The sequence below is a fragment of the Ostrinia furnacalis genome, unplaced genomic scaffold, assembly GCF_004193835.3.
Source record: "Ostrinia furnacalis isolate ACB-3 unplaced genomic scaffold, ASM419383v2 OfSCF2047, whole genome shotgun sequence".
Classification (NCBI taxonomy): Eukaryota; Metazoa; Arthropoda; class Insecta; order Lepidoptera; family Crambidae; genus Ostrinia; species Ostrinia furnacalis.
Window position 1 is genome coordinate 449,357 of NW_021132286.1, and position 16,003 is coordinate 465,359.

Here is a 16,003-nt window from a genome sequence, read left to right on the forward strand (position 1 = left end):
CAAAAACGCTGTCCAGTACGAGCCTTATTATATGATTAAATGTCAGCGCAATTAATTATGCCTTCTTAGTTATAATTGCTCGTTCATTTAGAACCTGTTCCTTGCTGCGAAGGTGATCCTGCACGGAATTCCACATTAAGTGAAATGTTTAAGTGTAATTCTAAAATAATGTGCGGTACTTGATTATGATATTAAAATTGTTTATTAGGCTGTTAATTGCGTTTATTAGCTTATATTACGTCAGCCAGGCTGACTAACCATCTTTAGTAGTGTAGAGACATTTGTTAAAGATATTAAACGTTTTAATTGTGTTTTGAAAGAACTTATTGCCTACAATGTGACCATTTTGTAAATGCGTGCTTAACACTCGTTAATATGTAGAGTCGTTTACAAAATTATTTTAAAATTGGTTTACACTACGAACTTCTATTTTCTATTATTTACACTATTTCCTCTGGCATATATCTGAAGAGCTTTTAAGCTTCTCTTCTGTGGAATTTAACAGTGGTCATCTCAAACTGTTTGGTAAGGTCTTATTGCTTTTAATCAGTGTTAGCTCTCCTAAACCGGGTGAAACAGGAGTCACAATGGGGGAATCAACTAGGCGCCATGTCCAGAGAACATGTTACTGACCAATTACTCTAATAGACAATGTTGAAGGACTTTCAGCAACACTGTTAATTAAAAGAGATTAAAAACTATCCTTAAGATATGATCTTGACGATTAAGAGTTATTCCGAGCTCTTGAAGGTCTTGCAGAAACAAACAAAGTAATATTAAGAGCGTTTACGCCGTTTGGCGCAAAAACAGTACTTTTTCAACTCGTTACAATCATTAACCAGTAATACTACAAATATGTTATAGGCATAAATAGTTAGGCAATTTCGTCGTCTAAATAGTTAATTGAGAAAATATTGCGATTAGTTTAGTATTTAAGAATTCTATCAAGATAAGTCCACACAGGTTTTGTAAATTTCCACTTTAGCGTCAGTTTACAAGCTGANTCTAAATAGTTAATTGAGAAAATATTGCGATTAGTTTAGTATTTAAGAATTCTATCAAGATAAGTCCACACAGGTTTTGTAAATTTCCACTTTAGCGTCAGTTTACAAGCTGAAATTTTTATAAAAATACTGTGAAAACGATTTAACAAACATTTATATCCTATAGCATAGATCCTTGGGCAAATAGTTATCTGAGAAATTTTTTAGATTTAAGCATTTTACAATAAGAAATCACAAATTAAAAGAACGTGAAATACCATAACAACATGTTCTTTAAAATATTTACTTTGAAACGATATTTAGTAATTCATTGTTATTGTTTTGCTATAAACATTTGAAAACTATTAAAAAACGCCGCGCGCGAATCATTTCCAATGATGCCCCTTGAAACGCCGCGCTTCGCGTAAACGCTCTTAAGAAAATAAAGCAGTATTAAGAAAATAAACCACATCCATTTTGACCAGGGGTGCATCATTTGGCACCAACTCCGATACAATGTAGTGGCATTAGAATGAAAACGATAATAATTGGTGCGGTGAGATGAAAAACATTTTTTTTTGTTACATGTTACGAGTGTTGTGTGATTTTGTTTTTGCTGTCTTTAGTTTATACCGAGTTTAATCGCTTGTTTTCTTTTTATTTTAATATCACAAACACATAGTTAATTTTTTTGATACTAATTTTACTTCAGATACTAATTGGGTTGTTCCTGATCCACTTCCGACTATAAATAGTAACGGAAAATACCTAATAAAAAATGGGTTCCAATAAAGGACCTTGTAGCACTTAGTTTGGGCTAGTTTATAAATAAAATGGTTATGAATGCAATTCTATGGTCGGAGTACCGCAAGGGAGTGTCGCTCTCGTGACAATGGCAATAATGGTATAATTTCGGTTGACTAAACGTTTTCTTAGTAACCTTGAGCATTCGACCGTAAACAGCGCTGCATTGTTATCCAACAACTGCGGCAGTCTTAGCTGCCAGAATTTTTGTATGGAGACTGGATTTGTATGTTTTGGTTTATTTTTAAAGCGAATAAATTCTTATTTTTAATTTATCAACACTGAAATTTTATTAACCAAGCTTTTTTAGGAGATTTTGTTTCACTTTCCCGGTTTGGCTTTGGTAGACAATAAGGACTTTCAATTTCAGATTGTCAATCGTAATCGCTTAGTGAATTTCCCAAGTTAGATAGAAAAACAGGATAAAGGTGTGTTTGCGGAGTCCGATTGACCAAATAACCGTGGCATATTATAATTGGTGACTATAGCAGTTTACATAGCTAGAGCTGGAAGGAAGTTGCGAAAACTTTATAAGAAAATAATTTTCCATGTTCACACTTTTTTGTTATTTATCCACTGAGTAAACATCATCGACTTGTTTATTATAGTAAACACCAATACCGTGGACATCGTATGCGTGAAGTGCGAACATCAGTTGTAGCTGTGATTTACAACTGGAGTCGTGAACCTTGCTCGAAGGTTACATCCTGCATCCGCATGACTCACGGTTTCCTTCGATGAAGGAAATCGAGTTGTTATTGCGATACTGCTCGCTTTCCAGATGCTTTCTACATCTTCTCTCTCGATGATGAATTAAAACGCTTGGATTTAGCATGAGCAGGTTAAGATCATATGCTGGCGCAATTAGGCAGCGCTAGATAGAGGAAAAGCGTTTTACGAAGGAAAAACAAGGTTAGTTGTTTACTTATAACTTGGAAAATAAAACGAATGCCTACCACTGAGTCGCACAAGTAGATGTATAAAATAATCTTTATTACGAATTGAGCTCTGGCCTTTTCAAATTATCATAAAAGAGAAATATACTTTGATTTATTTTGCTATACTGCACCGAGAAAGTCGCAAAAACAAACTCTTATCTTCACATATGTATAATTAGCTACCGTAAAGAATAAACAGTTAAGTCTAGAACATATTTTTTTCACCTACCACTGACATCCAAATGATACGATCGGTCAAGCAAATCTTATGCAAAGTTTATGTTTATCAATACCTCAACCACCAATCAATGGCATCAAGTATAAATACAATCAAAATTCAACATTACTTTCAATTCTATAAAGTTGTATTCACTCCACCACAAAATACGGCGCCAGAACCAAGTCTTTCAAACATTTGTCTGATTGAATGTACTCCACAATCTACCCACTTACAACTGGAGTACATCATACGCGAATAAAGAAAATTGGTTTCCACCCTTTATTTGCCTGAGGATATTTTTCTTTTCAGATTAGCCCTTATTTTTGTTTTCCTTCGAAGGGAGAGAAACGTCTGGCGTAGTTAATGCCGTCCACTTATCATCATTGTGATGAGTAAAATGGAGGATTACCGAGGCCAGAAATAATAACAGCAATATGGTTTATTTTGCCTCTAATAATAGTAATTATTTGCCGACCGCAAGTCAATAGTTACCGACGCAAACTATTACTTCAATTAAAGTTCGAAGTCAACAAGTTTAAAGCTGACTTAGAGGAACGTGTTCGTGTAATGACAGTTCAAAGGTAACCTGCTTATTGATTGACCATTGTATTTTGGAGAAGACAAATGGTGGGATTCATCCAAAGAGTCACATGAAATTCTTAACGATCACGACTCACGATCGCTGAAGCAGACAATTAACATCCGTTCATCTATTGTTTTTAATTAAAACTTTTGCGACAGTATTTTGTTTGGCAAACAAACTGAAGGTGTCCTTATTAAAATTTTGGCAAAACAGAACAATCAAACATAACAAAGTTGTGAGTCAGAAGTTTATTCGTTCCCGACGGACCTGACGACGAGATAATAACATCGATTGTCTTTGACATTGTAAAGTAAAACCAAATTGGTAACGACTTTTTAACACACATGTAATAAAATGTGAAGACAAAGTCCATTGTTGTACAAAACATTCAGCAAGATATTTCAGTTTTTAACAATATTTAGATGCCTTATGGAATTTTCTCTCTAACGACCACAGCAATCTTATTTTCTTTTAATCTTGTCACAAAAACTTGCCGTCAACCCTGACTGCTTGATTAATGATACCGAACAGTCAGGGAAAAATTTGGAAGCAAAAGAAGAACGGTCATCTGTGACCCAGGCCCGACAGAATCGAGACATACCTCAGTTTTTTTGTCATGTCTTAATTAGTTAAATTATATATTTTTTATATTCGAAATCTATGTACAACACCAAAATATTACCCTTTGTTTTTGTTCAGGCGTTATACAAAAACTAATACAAAATGCCTATTTATCACCAAAATTGGTAAATGTATGTACCTAAATGTCTATTACAGCTGCTATGGAATGTATCTAGGTGAACTAGAGATACAACCGGATTATACAGGGTGAAAACAATAATAAGTTACAAAATCCAAAAATTCAATGTTACCAGCTTCCATAATCTGTACCCTATTATTGGTACCATTTGAAAGAGCACGTAAAGCACTTTCAGAATCAGTTACTAGTTTTTCGATATCTTGTATAGTTTAGAAATAATCGAGTGAGATCACTTATCGTTCCCACCCTGTATAATCCGGCTGTATCTCCAGGTTACCTAGATACATTCCATAGCAGCTGTAATAGACATTTAGGTACATACATTTACCAATTTTGGTGATAATTAGGCATTTTGTATTAGTTTTTGTATAACGCCTGAACAAAAACAAAGGGTAATATTTTGGTGTTGTACATAGATTTCGAATATAAAAAATATATAATTTAACTAATTAAGACATGACAAAAAAACTGAGGTATGTCTCGTTTCTGTCGGGTCTGGGTTTTTTTTGTATGGGGCGTGACCGTTCTTCTTTGATAGCGCGCGCCTTGCCAAATTTTTGTTTTACATAATTTCATTTTTGACGCTTCTTACTTCTTAGTCATAGCAGGCCTGTTCATCTCCGCGAGTTTACATCGAAAACAAAACACGCACGATGGCCCACCTACAGGATTCTATTCGACAAGGCCTCACATACGAGCGAACATTGACCCACGCACGCATATTCTTGTGTATGATGGAAGAAAATAAAGAAAATGGTGTACTAAATACTGTGCAGTATTTAACTGCGTAAATAATAATAAAAACACAGAATGTACTTTTTTAAGTTGCCTCAAGACACTGAGAAGTAAATAAGTAGGTTTATTATTCATGATAATTCATGCTAAATCATGTATTTCCTCCGCCATTTTCCGCAGTTTGGCACCTCACGTCACATCATTTTACCGAAGTCAGCCCTATAGCTTCGGCGCAGTGCCGATCACTGACGTTTGTCAACAAAATGGTGCTCGACTCTTGAGACAGGCTAAATTACACCATATTGTTAATGACATTGAGCATAGATTTTTTTAAATACCTTCGCGAAGTAAAACTTCTGTACGTAGTACTTATTATTATTCTGTGGTCATAGGTACGATATCAAATTATGTACGATGGTGATGATAATAATTTGTTTTTGGGTAAATTGTGTAAATTCTGGCCTCAATCGAAGTAAGGCGACGACAATTGATTGCAAATTAAATTTTGCCCCCTAACATTTAAATTCTGGTGGAATCTACACGACCGTGCATTTTAATGCATGCTTTGTGCAAGCCTTTCGCAAATGTTTTCAAAGACCAGCAAATTTTGCATATAAATCGGCGTTCGACATAATGTTATTTGTTTACAAGATTTTATGTTCTTAGACATAGACTTAAATGCTAACTTCGATTTGTGTAACGTCTAGTTTTAGTGCCTATGCATACATCTACGATATTGCCTATTGCGCCACTTTTGTTTATTTCGGTAAGTATTGCGTATTGCGCATTGATATGAAAGGAACAAAATGAGTCACGTATTACATAAATGAATAACCTTCTATAATCCTCAAAGACAAAGTAGTAAATATTCGAACAAATATGTATATTTCGTGTACCATGTGTGTTTTGCACCTCTATTTTTCCGAAATTTTGTTCCTTCATTCTTATTTTTTCTTCATATAGATTCTTCAAAATCGGTTTAAATAGCAGATAAGTATTTGTTTGATTTAAAGTTTTTACGGATTTACTGACAAAATTACACTCGGGCGCGTCAATATGTAGCAATAATTTCCTTTCCTTATCATAAGACCGGAGGTCATCAACATAAAAACATTCGCAGAACGTTTCCAAATCCACACGTTAACAGCCTTGTACAACAATGGGCTCTTAAGACACATCCTAGCGAATTTCCTGAGGACATTTCCTTGGTGAGGTCGGCAGGAAATTTATCATCACATTAGGTTTCGGCCGAGTCACCTGCCTCGTTTATATGCCGATGGTGTCCATGTTAACAGATCGTTTAATGGAAACCTTTTGCATACGTAAATTACTTGCTGGGATTGCATCGCATCACAAATGACGCAACATATCTTGGATCCATGTTGTCTACTCCGAAAGATTCCACAGCTTGATGACGATATAATTGGAAACTCTTAACGCTAAATACTTTCTTTTACAATTTATTACGAGACCGACAGGTGTCTCTGAAACTTTTCAACACGCCACGTGAATCGATGTATCACATTTTATATCATTTACAGTCAGACTTATGAATAATCTTAATCCATTACCGAGAAAATATTAACTTCTTAATTAAATATAGCTTTTCCAGAATGATAAGAAAAGGACGGGTTATAAATATCCAACAAAAGGAAAGCCTAACTTTTCCGCTCAATCATAATAAAGATTTTCCCCGAAAATGTAACAAACACGTGCCCCAGACCTCCGCAGTTTACCTCGAGGAATATAACCAAGTAGGTACGAAGTCAAGGTAAGCCTACGAAACTATCAAACAGGAGATGTTCTAAGAGAAATAAAAGGAATTGACTCCAAGTAATTTTGGCAGCCAATATGTGCGAATTAATCAATGCAATATGTAGTTGCTAATTGAGATCATTCCGTGACGACAGTTTTGGTGTCGCACCAATAGACAGTTTTTGTCGCGTATTTCGCGAAGACGGGTGTGATAAATTAGCAAAATTAGCTGAATTATGATCATTTGCGAAGATTTTGAGACAGCGCCGCCGAGTTTTTATAGTGACTCGAAAAAAGATGCTAATGTAAGAAATAAAATTTATTTTGACATCAATCACTTACTTTCTTGTAAGATCATTGCGTGTTGATTGAAAGTGTGAGTTTGGAGATTTTTAAAGATGATTGGAAGTGGCATGTAACGCTGGGCTTGGCCACCGATACGAAACTATGATCTTAAGGCCCGATTCGACCAGACTTTTATCCGAGAATAACTCTTGGTATAACTGGCACATTGACAGTATGATAGGAAATATGTCAAAACGACAAGTTTATGCTGAGATTAATATTTTACTCTTGTTTGGTCGAATCCACCCTTAATCATTTTGATTATAATCAGAATAATTTGAATCTTGTTTGACAGAAACGCACCCTTGAGTGTCGTAGAAAAGGGGAATTCCCGTGCAAAGCCATAAAAACTTGGCTATACGATTACGACTTCATCAATTCGATTTTTTCATCGTTTAAACTCATCGTCATTTGCATGACATAGAAAACGGAAAAATAAATTAATATAGTTCTTTTTACGCATTAGGCTTAAAGAACTGAATAGGTATATCAGTACAAAATGCGTTCGTTTATGTTATTTTACGTTTGTGTCGTCGTGAGATTTCCTAAATTCGTGGAGGCGTGGCAAGGGCGGCCGGGCTTCCCTGATTTGTCCCAGTTTGAGGGCCCGCCAAGGCCCGAGGGGGCATTTGGGCGCGGTTGTACTACAATTAATTAAAAACATCAAACTTACCCATTTTTTAAACAACGATTTACCCAAAGATGGACAGTAGATAGTTTAATTTAATGGCCGATTATTTTGAGTTATTGCTAATGGTTTGTTTATCAATAATTGGTACTGAATTAATTAATCTAGTAGAAATATTTTAATACTTTTGAAATTATTTTAAATGAGTTAATTATTTTTAAACTTTATACATTTTGAAATTAATACGTAAAATTAATATTTTTGCGTTAATTAAATAATATTTGTAACAATGATAAGAAACTAAATAGTTAGTCATCAATTTTATTGTTAACAGAAATTTTATTTCATATAATAAATAAAATTCCTTCAGTCATGTATGAATAATTAACAAATGATGTCAGCGTTGAAACATGCTTTTCTTCGATGTCACTTGTGCTAACAAAACATTTGCCACAAACACATTTAGCGATGCGTTACGAATGGTAGCAATCTTGCTAATAATGCTAAATTGCTTCATATTTCTTGAAAAATAATAATAAAGTAATAACTGAATTTAAAAGATTAGTTAAGTTGTGTTTGGGCTTACATGCATTAGTATTTATTCCTAAAAATTTTAATTTCTTAAATATTAGAGCATTTACATCTTCATTCTTATTTATCACAAAATATTACATAATCCTATTCAAATAAACCAGCAAAAAAAGTGCTGATGTTGTGCCAAAAGTTTACTAAAAATATTACACAATCACAACTAGGTACTCATCTAAAGCATTTTACTCGCTACAGGCATTTTTTATTTGCAAATTGTTTATCAAAATGTGTGAAAATTATTCTTTGGTAAACGTTAAAGAGGTACTGAAAAATCAGACTAGAATCATAGCTATTTTGACTATAAATAGGTCTCTTTCTAACTATGTTATGACTGTGGAGCTGATAAGTTAAACAGAAGCAATAGAATTGAATACCACATTCATTCATTGATTGGCATACGTATGGAATGACATCAGGAATGCATTACACAGAGTAGGTACATAATATCAAACGTAAATTGGTATTCATGGTTTCAAGATAATTCAAGGTTATTGCCTTTAATCTCTTGCATGTGCAATGTCATGGGCAAAGGCCAAATAAATAATAATAAATTTAAACACTTTCAATATCCATTGCACAGAAAATACCCAGGTAAAACGCTCATTCAAAATTAACACAAGGCGCAGTGCCAATTTTGTTGGTGAAATTGTGATGGTTAGAAATTAAAATTAATTACTCGAGAAAATGAAGTTGTGCCAAATATGAGGATGTTATAATTGGAAATATTTACAGCTATGTAATATCGGACATTTGGCATTTTGAATGCTATTGTGGCATTAATTTAATGTGATTTGTGTGTGACAATTATCTGCTTATTAATGTGAAGTATTTTATATAAGGAAGTTGATTAAAAAGAACATAATTTAATGCTGGTTATCAAACAATGAAGTGAAATACCTACACCAATTGGAAATTAATTAATAACTGCCAAATGAGGTTAACATTTAATTACATAATTTCAATAGCTTGATATTCCGCTGCTATAAATTCAAGTATATTAAAGAAATTGCATTTGAAACAAATTTATTGAAACTTCCAAGGATTTTACTATTACATATTAATATTAGAATATTAGTATAGAATGGCTGATAATTTGAGTTTTCCAATTAGAAGTTCTAATTGGAATAACTAAGAACATATTTTTAATATCCCTCGACATGATACTGAAAGCATCAGAAAATAGAAAATATAGTGCCACTTACTTTGAAAACTTCTGAGAAGAAGCCGGAGCCAACCTTCTCCAGGATGAAGTCGTCGAAGGGGTACAGAGCAGCCACGGCCGTCCGCAGTGCCGTGCACGACGAGCCCGTCACCCTCCGGTCACCGAGTCTCTCCGACTCCTCACTAACACTGGACTCCTTATCACAATCATCATCATCACAACACACTGCGCGTCTAGTCCTCCCGCCATTCTCCTGGTCACGGAATCTGCGCCCGAGTTTCGAATGGGGACCCCGCACGTAACGGCCCGCCTTCGCCGTCTCATCCAAGTTCGTGAAACTCTCCGCTATCTTCAGCACCTTCGTCGGCTTCCGCCGCTCGTACCTGCTCCTGGCCCCGTCCGGCAAGCACTCGTGTTGCATTATACCCAAGTTCGACCTGATGGCAACGTTATACTTCCCGTCTATCCCGCATCGTACATAATGACGACGCTCAGGTGTCCTCTATACACGAAAGATACCGCAACTGTAACATTTCTGGTGTCCACTAAACAATATTAACTGGCGGTACTTGAAAATATGCGAAATAACATTATAATCACACAAAAAACGAAGTCGATTTGCGACTGTCACTTTCACATATTTCTGTACATCCACGAATTGTTGGCACGGTTTATAGTTTCTTTGTATTTGTTGCGAGCACTAGAGTTTATTTTTCAAATTGGTATGTCATGCGGGTAAGTGTTCTTTCAGATAAACAATCCAAATGACCGACGACGCGCGTACAAGCAAAGTAAAGAAAGCAAGCAAGCCAAGCAACACCAACCACCAACTTTACGACACATGACATTACTGACAGCAATGTTGGTAGTACTTTTTTCGTTTTATACGGTTGGTAGTACTATAATGCGTTCACTTAAAAAATATTACCGGTTATTTGATAACGTTATTGTAACGGTATTTTTTTATTCGTTAAAAACCGTATTTGTACTAAGCTACTTTTTTTTTAGCTGCTGTTTTAGCTTTAAGGTATTTTTTAATTAGTGTTTTTTTAATTCATACTGTATAAAAAATAAAAAGACTCATTTCGGTGAGGTTTGTAAGGAACAGTATGGTTATGGGCAAAAGTTCTGGGTAAAAAAGTATGTAGCTCAAAAGTAGTCATTGGTTTCGTTTCGAGCACTTACAAAGTAAAATGAAACACATTTTAAGTAGGTCTGTAAGTATCTGGTTATTTAAAATATCTGTTCAATCTACAAACGGATAGACATCCAAAATCTGGAAATCCCAACTTCCCAACTAATATTATAAATGCGAAAGTAACTCTGTCTGTCTGTCTGTCTGTCTGTTACGCATTCCCGCTTAAACCTCGCAACCGATTTTGATGAAATTTGGCATAGAGATAGTTTGAGTCCCGGGAAAGAACATAGGATAGTTTTTATCCCGGTTTTTGAAACAGGGACGCGCGCGATAAAGTTTTTCTGTGACAGACGAAATTCCACGCGGGCGAAGCCGCGGGCGGAAAGCTAGTANTGGAAATAATATTAATAAAAAGGTGCTAGGTTAAATGAAAACGCAATAAAATTTTCGCTGTTTATTATAATCCATGCTGACGACTATGTACTTAATTAGTTTAATGTATCTATATCACACAGTGGAACATAACTATGATGTATATGCCCAGTCGAAATCGTGTCTATGCTCGGGACATCAGGCGTCTACCCTGCAAAACAATTCAGATTTATTTCGATTTGGATTTGATTTTCTCTGTTACTCTCATCAGCATACCAGGTTGTCTGAAGAAGACTTTTAACCACCTAAAGTTGAATATTGTATTGCAGAGTAGCGACTGTTGCCCAGTCACGTCCACCAAGAAATAATCTCTGTCTCATTAAGTATAAAATAACAACTGCTAGCTCAATCATTATTCACAACTGACTAAATAACTATTAAAAATTTAACGCTCAATAGCTATAAATACAAATATATATAAATTATTGCTGTCGCGATTTTATAACTAATTTGATCTTAACTACATTATACATTGATCTCAAAATGAGTATTCGTTCTTTCGCTTATCTAAATTTAGACTTAACTAACTTATCCATATTAGTATTGCTTGATTAGGGAAAACGTAGCTTTCCCGAGAATTATGTTGTAACAAAGTTTCATAGGAGCGGCCATTAGATGGCGCGCGTAACAATAACCTACCCGCAGATACAGTCAGCAAAAAATATCTAAACATTATCCTAAAATTTGTTTTAAGTTTCAGATTGTTTTGCGGACTGTACACACTGTGAAACTCAGATCTATACAAAACAACTGAATGACATCGAATATACAAAAAAATTGGGATAAAATAATTAGGTGCCTATCTTTTCTAATTTTTTCGGGATATAAATAAAATTAAACAACTAAATTAGCCACTAAATTATACTAACTACTCATCAACATGTTACAATAGTTTTGTACACATTTATTTCTTTCGCAGTTAGATTAAAATAAAAGATAATCCTATAGATAAACACAGTAAAAACATTGCAAAAGGTACTCCTTGTAGGATACTTCCTACTTACTACTAAAACTGCACATCACAGTTCTGTGAGAAATAAATGCATAGAATTAACAAAATACTTGAGAACGTATTATTAACTTTCTACTAAATAGTGCTTCAAACTTCTCTATAAAACTGTTGCAACAAGAACATTTACTCACAACCATTCTGACCGACTATCAACCTTCGTCGACTATATCAAATGATTTCGACCTTAGACTACAGACCTCATTCTTAAATAAACGTAAACTCATAAGGGTTCCGTACTTAATTTATGAGATTTCTATTTTTTTTATTTAATTACAATAATTTTAAGTTATTGTTCTTGAGTCGCGGATCTTCGGGCCAGTATCTGATACACTTATACAGTTTTCTGTCTTATAAAGAAGATACTTATTTGAGCCTTTTTTTAAATCAACCTGGTAAGTAAGTAATCCGTTTTAAGAAGATTGAAGCCTTTCAAGAAGATTGAAGTCTTTCAGACTGACTCTAAGGCTTAAAAATAAAATTGGTTTTAAAGAACACCAAGTAAAAGTGTTTGAATGAAATGTTTTACATCTTACATAATTAATTAAATTTTATTATGAGTAAANGTACATATGAGTAAAAGTTAATGATACGAAACTTTGCAAGAGCTGGCACCTTCAGTCAAGGAATTAATTTATACTTCACTTTCACGCGAATTATCATTAAATAATGTTGTGTAACTTACATTTGCTAATATTTTTATATTACGGTTAACTTGCGAAACCAAACAAGTTTTTAAATGAAATACGGAACCCTCTCTTGATATATGAAATCGGTCATGTACATTTTGTTTCAAAAAGCTCGTTAAATAATAATTTATTATACTGTATTATTAATTGAAATCTATTCGATGGTGTGTATTAAGGCATATACACATTTGTGCTAGTCTAAGGTTTATTTATCTATACATGTATCCCGTACAAGTGAGTCAAGGAACCCTAATAACGAAAAATATTTTTGTGCATAGCTTAGAATCCCCTCTCTAGCGCGCTCTTTAGAAGCGCTACTAAAATGATATTTCATTCGGCAAACGCGCTACAGACTGACTATAACATTATAGCAATCTATTCATTTGTGTAAAATCAGATTTATTGCGTCTTTCACAATTCATGCATTTCCACATTCGTTTGAACTTTGAATAGACTATCCCAACTAATATTATAAATGCGAAAGTAACTCTGTCTGTCTGTCTGTCTGTCTGTTACGCTTTCCCGCTTAAACCTCGCAACCGATTTTGATGAAATTTGGCATAGAGATAGTTTGAGTCCCGGAAAAGAACATAGGATAGTTTTTATCCCGGTTTTTGAAACAGGGACGCGCGCGATAAAGTTTTTCTGTGACAGACAAAATTCCACGCGGGCGAAGCCGCGGGCGGAAAGCTAGTTTATTATAAGAAGGCAAGAAATCGGTTATGTTGTTATTAATAATTACGTATTACGTAATCAATTAGTGGACACTGATAAGTTGTCTGAAACCTCGCTTTATAACTTCTTTATTTACTTAATTAGATAAAGAAAAACTACTTAAATGCCTTTTCCTTGATCCACTTACATAGGACAGAAATAATTTTAATCACGCTTCCTTCAAAGCGAAAAAACCGTCTTCGAAGGCAAGAGTGCACTAAAATTAGTTAATGAAATATTTTTGTAGATAGAGGTACATGATCAAATATTTGTGCTGAGTATAAGACTTAGTACTATTATTTGAAAATTTATTTTTTTATCTAGATAAGTCGTATATTTTACGGATAAAATGGAGCTAGGTAAGTTGTGTTGTTATCTGGTGCGTAAAAGAAAATGGCGCGAAGAATATCTGCGGCCATTTTGTTGTCGCACCGCATCTCAGCGCATGTAGAAATACCATTCAGCTCATAAACCAGCTAACGTGCGAAGTAACAGTTCTAATTAACCTAATCATAGTTTGTAAGAGTCAGCACAGGATCTGGTACTTTTAATTTAGCCGTAACATATACAAAAATATACACTTTATCTATTATGAAAATAATAGCGCAATCGTAAATACTGGTTTACTAGCGTAATTGAAATTTAGGCGATTGGGACTATCTATGATATAGTGTTGTATGTTTAGTTTAACTATTAAATATTTTACATGGAAATAAATGTAGAAAATGTAACAAGTCGATCAACTTAAATTAAATTACGAGGTACTTACGAAGTAAAATTGTTTGTTCTACATTTGTTCCTACGTCGGCCTAAGATATAGCTATATTACAGGGTGGGGCTAGGGGCGTGCGCTGGGAATCATCTCGGGATGATGTAGTGGAGGGTGATCATCGTGGTGGACACTACGAGTGGTAATGATATTATGATTAGGGGCTGGCCGTTGCTTTGATCGTGGCATTCACCTGCAATAAATAGAAAAAATGAATCAGATTATAAATAGCAATAGAACAGTGGCGTCTCAGTACGGACGTACTCTACCTACAAATAAGCACCTGAAGTATTTAGTAAGTAATAAAAGGTTTATTAATCAGATCCAGCGGTGTTGAATATTTAGACACATGTACCCCTCTTTGTCACTTTTTAGGTGAGCGCGCTATTTCCACAGTTCTCCTGCGCTTGTTCTTTTACAAAGCGTTTAGCACCGTGTTGTGATGGAGACTCGCGCATCTTGGACGCATTTGCGACTTTATTAAAGAAGTAAGAAGGTTCACTAACCAGTAGCAGTGGCGTCGAAGACCATAGACTGATGCGCCCCTCTCTCGCAGTTGTTCGGCGAGCGCGCTACACCCAGCGCCCCCCCGCGCGTGTCTTGGGACACGAAGCAGTAGCGCCGCGCTGCGGTACTGTCGCGCGTTACCGGCGTCGTCACTACGAATGAGACGCCATTCTCGTACCAGCCGCCGTGGCACGTATACGCTGAAAGATTTTGAAGATATTTTTATTCCAAAGAATCTTGCTAGAAAATGTTAGTGAAAATTCAACTAAATAGAGAAAGAAAATGGAATACAATAACACGAAAATAAATTAATGAAAAGGAGACTCCTGGATGCAAGCAATGCAGGACTTCTTCTTCTTCCTCGGTCCCTCACTGATGAGGATCGCGACCACAGATAGTGTTCCTCCACAGACTGCGGTCATAAGCTGTGTGGACCGCACGATGTAAACTCCCGCCCACCGTCTTCCTCACCGCGCTCAATGCAGGACTACAGGTAAGCAAATGGCTCCTCATAGGGTTTTAAATGAAAGACGTCTACTGCAGAACAAAGATGACTGCAGTAGGAAAGGTCACTAAAATGTTTAATAAATTTTCTCACCTGTAACTAACTCCCTATTCTCACAAGTGGAATAGAACTCCATATTCTTAGCGGAGTTACAGCCGACCTCCAGTCTGCTATAGCTGCTTGAACACGCGTAATCCTCCGCCTGCCTCCGACTTCTCAAGATGGCCTCTTCCGACATGTTCCTTACGTTAAAGTTGAACAGTCTCGTCCCGTTAACCCTACGTTCCAGGATCGACTCCCGTTTGCTCCTGTGTATCCTGTCGAGGGAGCGCACATCGCGTTGCTGTCTGCTATTCTGGATGCTGTATTTTCCAGGGTAAGGGCACTCTTTCGATTCTGGATTGCTTGCTGGAAAGAAAAAGAAAAACATTGAATACATAATAATATAATCGAGCTTTAACTAACGAATATTAGATCAATGTTTACGTAAGTATTTCAATACTTACTAAAAGCGCAGTGTAAAATGTCTAAGGATATTTATTTATTTACTTAAGAAAAACCGGATTATTTAGTCATCAACATGATAAGTCGGGACTACTGCTCTTAGGAATTCATAGGATGTACTTTATGGCAGATGAAGGTAAGACAGCCAGTTCCTCTGTTGTTGAGAATTCCGTGCGAAGCTCGCTGCCACCTTCGGCCTAATCCTCACTTTCCATCAGGTGAGATTCAGGCC

At 35.5% G+C, this 16,003-nt stretch overlaps 2 protein-coding genes across 5 annotated transcripts in view; both read right to left on the reverse strand.

Annotated features, from left to right (window-relative positions):
• Window positions 1-10,340, reverse strand: part of cdi (serine/threonine kinase) — a 96,842-nt gene extending 86,502 nt beyond the window's left edge. For all 4 annotated transcript variants that reach the window (XM_028306752.1, XM_028306753.1, XM_028306755.1 and 1 more), the window contains exon 1: window positions 9,545-10,340. In XM_028306752.1, the coding sequence (XP_028162553.1) occupies window positions 9,545-9,925 (381 nt within the window). In that variant the 5' untranslated portion in view covers window positions 9,926-10,340. The remainder of the gene's footprint in view (window positions 1-9,544) is intronic.
• A 3,837-nt stretch (window positions 10,341-14,177) lies between these two features.
• aus (argus) overlaps window positions 14,178-16,003 on the reverse strand; it is a 144,344-nt gene continuing 142,518 nt past the window's right edge. Inside the window, exons 11-13 of the mRNA XM_028306740.1 lie at window positions 15,361-15,675; window positions 14,762-14,962; window positions 14,178-14,448 (exon numbers count right to left, since the gene is read on the reverse strand). Coding sequence (XP_028162541.1) covers window positions 14,345-14,448; window positions 14,762-14,962; window positions 15,361-15,675 — 620 coding nt within the window. The 3' untranslated portion in view covers window positions 14,178-14,344. The remainder of the gene's footprint in view (window positions 14,449-14,761; window positions 14,963-15,360; window positions 15,676-16,003) is intronic.